This window comes from Arachis hypogaea, chromosome 3, assembly GCF_003086295.3.
Source record: "Arachis hypogaea cultivar Tifrunner chromosome 3, arahy.Tifrunner.gnm2.J5K5, whole genome shotgun sequence".
Classification (NCBI taxonomy): domain Eukaryota; kingdom Viridiplantae; phylum Streptophyta; class Magnoliopsida; order Fabales; family Fabaceae; genus Arachis; species Arachis hypogaea.
Genome location: NC_092038.1, coordinates 9,154,723 through 9,165,502, shown reverse-complemented (window position 1 = coordinate 9,165,502; position 10,780 = coordinate 9,154,723). Strand labels below are relative to the sequence as shown.

At 27.8% G+C, this 10,780-nt stretch overlaps 2 protein-coding genes and 1 long non-coding RNA gene across 6 annotated transcripts; all 3 read right to left on the bottom strand.

The window, feature by feature from the left end:
• Positions 1–273: 273 nt before the first annotated feature.
• LOC140183711 (uncharacterized) lies at positions 274–799 on the bottom strand. Its single transcript, XR_011879506.1, has 3 exons — positions 684–799; positions 426–568; positions 274–315 (listed from the first exon to the last, which is right to left on the bottom strand). It is a non-coding gene; the product is annotated as an uncharacterized lncRNA (long non-coding RNA).
• Positions 800–3,770: 2,971 nt separating this feature from the next.
• On the bottom strand, positions 3,771–7,517 carry LOC112789337 (CYP enzymes assisting alcohol dehydrogenase). Of its 4 annotated transcripts, none has more exons than XM_072232335.1 (8): positions 7,395–7,487; positions 6,936–7,000; positions 6,614–6,756; positions 6,456–6,493; positions 5,675–6,077; positions 4,501–4,740; positions 4,208–4,366; positions 3,771–4,067 (listed from the first exon to the last, which is right to left on the bottom strand). In XM_072232335.1, exons 2-8 carry the CDS (start codon positions 6,967–6,969, stop codon positions 3,957–3,959), a joined length of 1,128 nt encoding a protein of 375 aa, XP_072088436.1. In that variant the 5' UTR covers positions 6,970–7,000; positions 7,395–7,487; the 3' UTR covers positions 3,771–3,956. The 4 variants fall into 4 exon arrangements, with proteins under 4 accessions (XP_072088436.1, XP_029151703.1, XP_072088437.1 ...); XM_029295870.2 differs by having other exon boundaries at positions 6,936–7,005; positions 7,395–7,475; XM_072232336.1 differs by having other exon boundaries at positions 6,936–7,005; positions 7,209–7,451.
• A 481-nt stretch (positions 7,518–7,998) lies between these two features.
• On the bottom strand, positions 7,999–10,487 carry LOC112789336 (CYP enzymes assisting alcohol dehydrogenase). Its single transcript, XM_025831182.3, has 7 exons — positions 10,349–10,487; positions 10,089–10,234; positions 9,958–9,995; positions 9,345–9,747; positions 8,860–9,096; positions 8,606–8,764; positions 7,999–8,326 (listed from the first exon to the last, which is right to left on the bottom strand). Exons 1-7 carry the CDS (start codon positions 10,380–10,382, stop codon positions 8,216–8,218), a joined length of 1,128 nt encoding a protein of 375 aa, XP_025686967.1. The 5' UTR covers positions 10,383–10,487; the 3' UTR covers positions 7,999–8,215.
• Positions 10,488–10,780: the final 293 nt, after the last annotated feature.

The window sequence follows — 10,780 nt, the reverse complement described above, 5'->3', positions numbered from 1 at the left end:
ATGCTATATATTGTAAAATAATCAAACCTAAAAAATAGTAGAATAATCAAATTTGTTTATATTAAGATACCATATATATATAGTAATGAATTTTTTATATATGCATAGCATGATTGAAATAATATTTTAATATATCAGTATTTTCTTAATAACCAACACTCGTTCTCTTTAATTTGATGATGAACTAATCTTGTTTATATAGATTTATGTTTGAGTCTCTGTATTTCTTTGATGACACAATTACCAAATAGAGTCTAGAGTATATGTTCCTTACCCAACTCCTTCGTGTCCAAGTGCTAGAGGATAAAAATTAAACTGCAAATTTGTTAGCATTAAAGTACCATTAGTGGAAGAAAGATGAAGAAAAACATAAAAGTTAGTTCCATAGAGAAAAAAACAATAACAGTATTAAAAAGAGTATTAACCATAGGAGTTCCTTGAATGCTTGAGATATCAGTGTGGCAGATGCTAGAACAAAGCATCTTAAGTCGAACTTCAGTTGATTTTGGTGGATCAACTTGAATCTTTTCAATCTTCACACCCTCTCCAACCTTCCAACATACTACAGCTGAAATTTCCATACCAAGATATATTCTTATGTATTTAATCATATCTAATATGAACAAAGTTGCCTGAAAATGCAATGTAATGTGCATATGCTTAAATGGTTAATTATTTCATACCTTTGCATGTAATAACTTGAGAAGTGCTTGTCATATTGTAAGTGCAATAATTTAATTCCTACTTGAAGGTCGAAGCTATAATTTGGACTTTGAAGTAACTGAAAAGAAAAAAGGAGGTGCTGTTGTAGAGTGCTTTGTTCTGTATTCCCTTTTATAGGCAAGAAAATTAGTACTTATGGTATTTAATAAGAAAAGATAAATTATTGAAATAGATGTGAACTATAATAAATAGTTGATTGAAGTAGTTGATACAAATTCATAATCCTTAATTTTGAATTCAACTCCTAAATATAAAATAATTGGAATTAAAAATGTTATATATTCATTTGGACAGAATAGTGTAACTGATTAAAAAATTTAGTTAACATATTTGATTGTTGGAATTTATCACATGCTGCAACTACGTGTCATTGTTCATGAGAAACTTGAGGTGCTGACTTAATGACTTTGACCTTTTTACTTGATATGTAGTTAACATCTTTTAATTCCCCTATCAATATTTTAGTGTCTCCTTAACGAGTTACCGATTAAGACATGAGTAGAGTACTAAGTAATAAATTTGGAGTTGGATTTAAATTGATCTCTAAAATTATAATCGATTCAATTCAGTCTTTAAAATTTATAGTAACTCATGTTAATTCTGATATTAATTTTCGTAAATATTGCGTTGATTTTGCATGTTAACGTATTAAGATTTGAATTCCTCACTTAAATTTTATGTGACTAAGACTTACTAGATTTTCTAGAAGTTTGATTGATTTTACAACATTTTTGTAAAAACGATAATAACAAGTTCAATTTAAAAATTTTGTAAGTTTGAGAGCAATTCAAAAGTTTTGAAATTCTAATAAATTTTGATCACATAAAATCTAGGTAAACAATTTAAATCACAACAAATTAATGTAAATTAGTTCAAAAATTAATGCGAGTTATGATTATAAAATTTGAGATTTAATTTAAATCTATTAAAATTTTAAAAGTCAAATTGAATCCAACTTTAAATTTCAAAAAGTCATATTAAGTATTATCTCGATATTCTTTACACTAATCTAAAACTTATTTGCCGGATATTACTTTTTCACCGAACCTTATTTACATCATTTGATTTATCCAGTTATACATGTATAAATTTGACGAACTAAAGAAGGATAATGTGACACCAAACATAAAACGTACACCTTTACGTTTTCCTTTATATATATTGTATCAAACGAATCATGCCACTATAAGTGATTATGTTCACATTAAAATTCAACTATCAATAGTTATTATATATGAAAATATGTACGTATTAGTATTTTATAAAAAAAATTATATACTTTTATAGATAACTTTAATTATTTATTGTAAATTTCTTTTATTATAGAAAATTTATTTATTCTAATAACTGATTATCTAATTTTAAATATGAATAAATAAAAATATTAGATGACTAATATTCTTTTAATTTTCATCTTACATTTAAACTAATACTAATTAATTTTTTTTAGATTAAAGATATTGACTATACTAGTATTTTTAAAATTCATAATGATTGATTACATAGTTAGTGTACATATAACATTTTTTTATATCCAAAATGTATTAGGTATGATCGTACAAGCTCTTTTTGTTTTGTTTTTTTCTTTTATTTCTAAGTGATAAATCTCATTTAAAATATATACTCGAATTCGTCATCGATGAATTCTATATCAATATTTTGGTTCTTAATAATATTTTATTATTTAAAAATTTTATTATTATTAATTTTGTGATAATTTGATTCCTCTATCATTTACAATAAAATATTTAAATGTGTATTAAAAAATAAATTTTTAATAAATTTTATTATAAAATAATTAAATTCCTAACAAATATTATTATGAGACAAATCAGACTTCTTCGTAAAAAGAACAATTCATCTCGATAATCTTTAAAATAATAAAAATTTATTAAAAATTAAAGTTTCTAATTTAAATTTTTTCATGGGTTAATTTGAGGCTTTAGTCGCTTATTTATAAAGGTCAACACCATTGCCTAATGCTTATAGCCTATAGGGATAGCCCAACCGACTGTGTTGAACTGCAAAAATAATGAAATAAAAAACATTTGGATGAAACCAGCGGATTTTGGGGGATACCCGTTTGGGAAACCAAAAAAAAAAAAAAAAAACAATTGGATGAGAATAATTTGCATAAGCATTGTTTATATATATACACATAAAATTCTAAGTGAAATAGAACTTTATATTATTAAAACTAAAAATAATAATAAAAATATTTTGAATAATTTATATTGAACAAAAATTACTTATCCTTTTAGAGTTAATATAGATATAGAATAAATAATATCATTAACTATAAAATGGGTTCTTTCGTTTTCTCATAAAAAAACATTAAAATGGATCGACTTATCAAATTTTTTAAAATAAATTGGATTGGACTAAGATTTTAAGTTAGTCAATCTAGATAAAATTTACTAAATCGGTACAATATAGTAAAATCTACTTATTTTGACAAGACGGTGAATAAATTTTTTGGGCTTACAACTTTTATTTTACATAAAAAGGTGAATACTATAAGAACATATATATAAAATTTAAAAATTAGGATTTTTAAACTTTTTCATTTTTTATTCTTTTTTGTTATTTTTATTTATGTTTTCTATTTTCTATTATTTATTTTATTTTGTACTCCTATATATATATATATATATATATTTTGTATTATATTGTGTTGTAAATATTATTATTATTTTAAAATTATTTGTTATTTAAAAATTAAATTAAAATTGATATTTTTATCCTTTGCATTAATTTGAGAATGGATATTATGATAAAAAATTTAAAAGAATATTATGAAAAAGATTTGCTGTAATGCGAATAACTTTTATTTGTATTTGAATTATAGTTAGATTTTTATTTATTATTTTTTATTAGATTAATTTTAATTAATTTTACTAGTTATAAAAAAAAGTTTCTACTGATTTTTCATAAAAACAAGGCAAACTAACATTTTAGATTCGTTTTGGATGGACATTAACACGATATGACTAATAAGTAATAATCCGATGTGACTTTCTTATGGTCTTATAAAAAGATATGTAAAATTTGCATACAATATAATTTTTTTTTTAAATATATATTTTGGACATTGATTCCTGTTTTGCACTCAAATATAAATTATATAATTCTTTTTCATCAGGTTAACAAAGAGAGAAAAGCAAAAATGCAGAAAGAATTGGTTTTATAACTTTGACTCAATTATTAGAAGCTACTTAGAACAATAATATCTCTTATATCTTGATGACAACTTTCACACAATTGGGCTGTTTCAAAAGCTCAAATGCTTGATTTATATCTGCCAATTGAACCTCATGAGTGTATAATTCTTCAAGAGGAAATTCCTGTGAAGTAATAATTATGAGATACTTATACCACCACAAAAACATATGCAACAAATATAAGTACATACTATTTACTTCTTTTTTTTTTAAGCATACATACTATATGCTATAAAGTTAAATGTGTTGAGAAATTAGAATACCCTTTTGTGGCATTTGTCAGCTATAATGGAAAGGTCTGAATTTGCTTTTAACCCTCCAAAGATAGAACCTTTCAAAGTCTTGCCTTTAAGGATTGAAGCAAAACCAAATGGCTCAATTGGTTCAGTTGGTGCACCAATTACAATTGTTTTACCTGTTCCCTATACATACACAATTTAAAAATTAGGAACACACAATAATGTTCTTAGATTAGGAATAGTTTTATACACATTATTGCTGTGATCATGTAATGTTAAATAAGAAAAAAAAAATCAAATGGCTGAACTCAACTCACCACTTTTGTGGCTTGTAGGGATTCAATAATCAAATGGCTGATTCCAGTGCACTCAAAAGAATAATCCACACCCATTCTTCCATCACTCAATTCTTTCACCAATTCTGATGCAGGCATATCAGAATCACTAGGATTTATAAAGTGAGTCATCCCAAAAGTTTCTCCTTTTTCTCTTTTCATATCATTTTTGTCAATCCCTATTATCTTAGTTGCTCCCATCATTTTTGCTCCGCTGATGGCCTGTAATACAAGGTCAAGTGTACTTCAACACTTGGCCCTCTGAACTTTACATAGTAAATTTTAAAATGTTCAATTTAATGCATTGAAATTGCCCAACAATACAAGAAAAAAGCCTCTTTTGCAACAAAACTACACTTTATACTAGAGTTGAAGTCCATTTTGACCCCTGAAATTTGGAGTTGACCTCAATTTCAACTCCTAAATTTGTAGTTACCCAATTAACACCCCCAAATATTGGATCATGCCTCACGTTTGTCTCTATTAGTTATCTCTGTTAACGGAAAGCTGATGTGACACATTAAGTTAACACCGTGTGCATCTATGTGACACCTAGTTTGCCAGAATAAATGTGTGATGAATGAATGATTGGTAAAAATTGTTTTCATTCAATATAAGTCCATCCAAATTAGGGTTTTAATATCTACATAGAAGTCAAATTAAGTGAAAACAACTTTTTACCACATCATTCACTCATCACACATCCATCCATTCTGGCAAGTTGGGTGCCACGTAGATGCACATCATATCAACTTAACGTGCCACATCAGCTCTCTGTTAACGAAAATAACTATAGGGACAAATGTGAGGCACAATCTAATATTTGGGGGTGTTAATTGGGTGAAAATTCAGAAGTCAAAATGGGTTTCAACTCCCTTATACTACTAAGAGAAAAATTTTAGAACAAGTTGTAAAGGAATTTTAATTTTTGCACTATGTTACAATTTCATGGTGAACTCAATGAAAAATATTGTATTAGACTTAAATACGTAAAATTTTTTCATATCTCAATACATAAATATCGAAATATTTATATTCATATAGTCGACCCTACTTAATTCAAGTCCGAGTTACAAAGTCACGACCGCAAATTATGCAATTTATATATTTAGGATATAAAGTGGACATGTAATGCAAAAGTGTATTTGATGCATACCCCCAATCCAACAGCGCCAAGACCAAAAACAGCAACACTTGATCCACTTTCAACCTTAGCTTCCTTCCAAGCAGCACCATAACCAGTTGAAAAGCCACATGAGATGAAACTGGCATGTGCTAGGTCAATGCTTGGATCAACTTTAAGAGCATAGTTGGCATCAACAACCATGTACTCTGACCAAGTGGCACAACTGAAAATATGGTGAAGCCTTTTGCCTTTGCAGGACAACCTTGAAGTGTTGTCTCTCATCAATCCATTGAGCATTAAAGGGTTTGTCATGCACAAATTGGATTTTCCTGAAATGCAAATCTCACATTGTTTGCACTCTCCTATGAAGGTTGGAATCACCATATCCCCTTCTTTCAGATTTTTTACTTCCTCTCCAACACTCTCTACAACACTGCACTTCATGTGTGATAACAATTTTACCACTTATCACTATTAATTATGATCGGCAGTTATGTTAGTTAATTAGTTACCTAACTTTTTATTTTGTTAGACAAATCAATCTTCCCGTCAAATCAATTTCTATCATTATTTAATAGACAAATAATCTGATACGAAAATTGATTTGTCTAACAAAATAAAACGTTGACTCGATAATTAAAACTTATAAAGGACTAAAGTGTTCGACTAAAAATTTACTAGAAATTAACATTTTAATTTTAATTTACTAGAAAAGTTAATTATCAAATGATATCTATAGCACACATATTCAGACTCTAATAGACACAATAAATTTAGATCTAAGAACCACAGATTTGGAGAAATTAATTACCCGACTCCTTCATGTCCAACAGCAAGAGGATACTTCACCTGCAAATTAAAATTGGCAGAAACAGAATACAAATAAAGAAAGACAATTAAGAAAACAGTTGTTGCAAATAATACCAAACTTACAGAGTGAAAAACATGGGATTAAGAAAGAGCATTAACTACTGGGGATCCTCTAATTCTTTTGATATCAGTGTGGCAGATGCTGGAACAAAGCATCTTAACTCGAATTTCAGTTGATTTTGGTGGATCAACTTGAATCTCTTCTAATCTTACAGGCTCTCCACCAACCCAGCACACTACTCCTGCCATATCCAAACCAAGACATATACATACTATAACTAAAATTCAATATAACATGATATAATAATAATAATAATAATAATAATAATAATAATAATAATAATAATAATAATAATAATAATAATAATAATAATAATAATAATAATAATAATAATAATAATGTTTGATTGATGATATATACCTTTGCAGGTAATAACTTGTGAAGTGGTAGCCATTTTAATTTTAATTAAAACTTGAAGCTGTAATCTGGACTATGATGAAATGAGAAGAGGAGCAGGTAAGCTTCTGTATTGTTTTAAAATTTTCAGAAATTAAAAGCTTATAATTCATTCAATCATTTAGTTTGGTTAAATTTTAATTATTTAAATGTGTTGGTAAGGTAAATTTATTTTTTAAAAGGTCACAAACATGTGGATAAAGCTAACAGCAAAGAGATAAAGTTTTATAGATCTACTTTTTCATATTTTTATCACTTGGTATAATATCATGAGCTTGCGACAAATACACGATGACAAAAATGGGGAAAATAAGAAATTAGGATCTCCACAAATACACAAGAACCTCTAAAACATGGCAAAAAAATCTTGGTGGAATATCAATACAAAAGCTCCCTATATTTTTCTTATCATATAAATCTCACACTTCAACTCAGTGGCAAGGCCAATATCATCACCGAAAGCTGCAGCATGACCTTCTCTACTCTCATCTACAGATAACAAATCTGTCTCAGTTTATTGCAAAGTGATGATATCATATTCATCATAAAAACAAATTTTGGTCAAGTCAATTTTTAAAAAAAAAATTATTGTGAATCACCATATTATTTTAAAAAATTAAAAAAAATAAAGATCAAATTTTTATTTGAATTTTTTTTGTACATTTTTTAAATATTTATTTAAATATTACCGCAAAAATCGAATTAAATAGATAAGTTGTTTGTTAAATTAAAAAAAAAATATCACTTATAAAAAATATAATATTTATTGATTATTTTTATCGTATTTTTAAATTATTTAAAAATTATTTTATTGATAACATCTTTTAAATTTTTTTTGTCAGAGAGTTTGAATCTTGCGAATACCAAATTGGTAATTAAGTCAACTTTGTATTATGTAATTGATTTTCCTTAGATAGTCATATTGAATTAGTGAAACAACAATGAAAACAATTTCCTTTCAAAGTCAACTAACTAGTTGCACACGATCATTATTCTTTATTATTTGTATGAAAATTGGACAACAAAGTTTCAACGGTTACGAGTTCAACTTCAATAATCAATCAATAATCAATAATTACAAATAAAGCTGGCATAACGTATTTGATTTGTTATGCAATGTGACGTTCACGTGTGAACATCTTATATCTCCACAGGACTTAGAACTAACAATTATTGATGAATTACCTCTAATAATAATAATAATAATAATAATAATAATAATAATAATAATAATAATAATAATATCACATCTTGATGACAATTTTTACACAGTTGGGCTGTTTCAACAACTCAAATGCTTCGTTTACATCTTCCAATTGAACCTCATGGGTGTGTAATTCTTCAAGAGGAAACTCCTGCAACATGGTAAAATAGTTTAAGACATATATAGCTTTCTTAAGCCAGAATCTCAAGAGCCATGCGTGGACATAATTATAAAAAATTTTAATGAATAAAACATGTTTTAACAATGGACATTTATGTTTGCTGAGATATTATTCATCTACTATTACATAGGATAGATTGCAATTATACTAATAGATGAATAGATCCACATAAAAATTTTATGATAATCATGTTCAAATACAATAATGGTAGGGAGATAATAATCTAAAATTATACACTAATGAAAATACCTGCTTCAGGCACTTGTCAGCTATAATAGAAAGATCTGAAATGGCTTTAAGCCCTCCAAAAATAGAACCTTTCAAAGTTCTGCCAAAAAGAAGTGACAAATGACCAAGGGGCACAGTAGCTTCATTTCCTGCTCCAATTGATATTGCCTTACCACTTCCCTATTTACACACATAACAAGTAATTAATTAAGAATATAAATGTATATATAGACTATAGTTTGTTATGTATCTACAATTGAAACTATGTAACTAACCATTTTTGTGGCTTCTAAGCATTCAGTGAGCAAAGGGGCAACTCCAGTGCACTCAAATGAATAATCCACACCAAATCCATCACTCAATTCTTTCACCAATGTTGAAGGAGATTTATCAGAATCATTTGGATTTATAAAGTGAGTCATTCCAAATGCTTCTCCTTTTTCTCTCTTCAAGTTATTTGTGTCAATTCCTATTATCGTTTTTGCCCCCAAAGTTTTTGCTCCACTTATAGCCTTCACAACAAAATCATAATCAAATCTCATAATTAAGAATCAAACTAAATAACCACATAATTTCATAGGGTCATTCGATCAAAAGAAATTCACATAATAATTATTTTTCACATTAACTGCTTGACTGCTTAAATGATCATCCAAAAGAACAAATATAATTGCACGAGTGTGTTAAAATTAAACTCTTATTATTAGTAGTAGACAAAGAAATTAAAATAATTTGCTAGTTATGAATATTTGATGCATACCCCTAATCCAACAGCACCAAGGCCAAAAACAACAACACTTGATCCACTTTGAACTTTGGCTTCTCTCCATGCAGCTCCATAGCCAGTTGAGAATCCACATGAGATGAAGCTGGCATGAGCTGGATTAATGATTGGATCAACCTTAATGAGGTAGTTAACATCGATAACCGTGTACTCGGACCACGTGGCGAAAGTTAAACAGTAATATAAGTTGTTGCCTTTGCAGGACAATCTTGAAGTGTTATCTGGCATCAAGCCACTGATCCTCATAGGATATGTTAAGCACAAGTTTGATTTTCCTGAAATGCAATTCTCACATTCTTGGCACTCTCCTATGTATGTTGGAATCACCATATCCCCTTCTTTTAGATTTGTGACTCCATCTCCAACTGATTCCACAACCCTGCAGTAATAATATATTAATGGGTTTTTTAGAATCTCTTATTATTTCTTATTAATAAAAAGTTTATACAAATTCTACGCAAATCCAAAAAGAGACTTTTGCATAAAAAAATATACTAAAAATATAATTATTTAGATGTCAATCTTTCGCTTTCAGTTTAAATTTTTTGAAGAAGTAATTTTATAACGATGATGCGTATATAAAACATACCCAACTCCTTCGTGACCAAGAGCTATTGGATAACGAAACTGCAAATTAATTCAAATCTTAGTATATTTATAGAGATTAAACAAATAAGCTAAGAATAATAGAGAATGAAAGCATGGAATTGATGAGAATACAAATGGTAATAATCCTTGAATGGAGGTGATATCAGTGTGGCAGATGCTAGCACAAATCATCTTGACTCGAACTTCATTTGCTTTTGGTGGATCAACTTGTATCTCTTCTAATCTCACAGCTTCACCAGCACCCCAACAAACAGCACCTGCAATATATATCCAATATATAAATATGTATGATGATATGATGCATGTTTGTTAATTAAGAAAAACATGAAAAAATTCAAGGTGTTAGAGGAGATGCTTAGTGATTGTAATACCTTTGCATGTAATGACCTTTGAAGTGTTTGTCATTATTGTTATTGCTGGTAGGTGTAATGTTGTATCTATCTAAAAGCTAGAATTTAGACTCTGATAGTTTATTATTGTTATTATTGCTGCAGCCTCTTTTTATAGCACTTAAATAATACTAAAATTAAAATAAATTACTTTAATTTTAATCTTTTATGTGTTTGAAAATTTGGATTTAGTAAACGGATGGGTCGCTACTCCATTTTTGATCATTTTTGTGTCGCTTGACCTATGTATTGATTTTTTTTCCCCCCACAAAAATGATATTATTTTATTGTATTTAATATGTAGTATTTGTTAGAATTTTTTGTGGTGGTGTAAGGGGATGAATTTAAGAGATAAAGAGAGAATAAGAAATTCTCAATTAAGAAGCTATTCAAGTATTTTTTGAAAAAATTAAA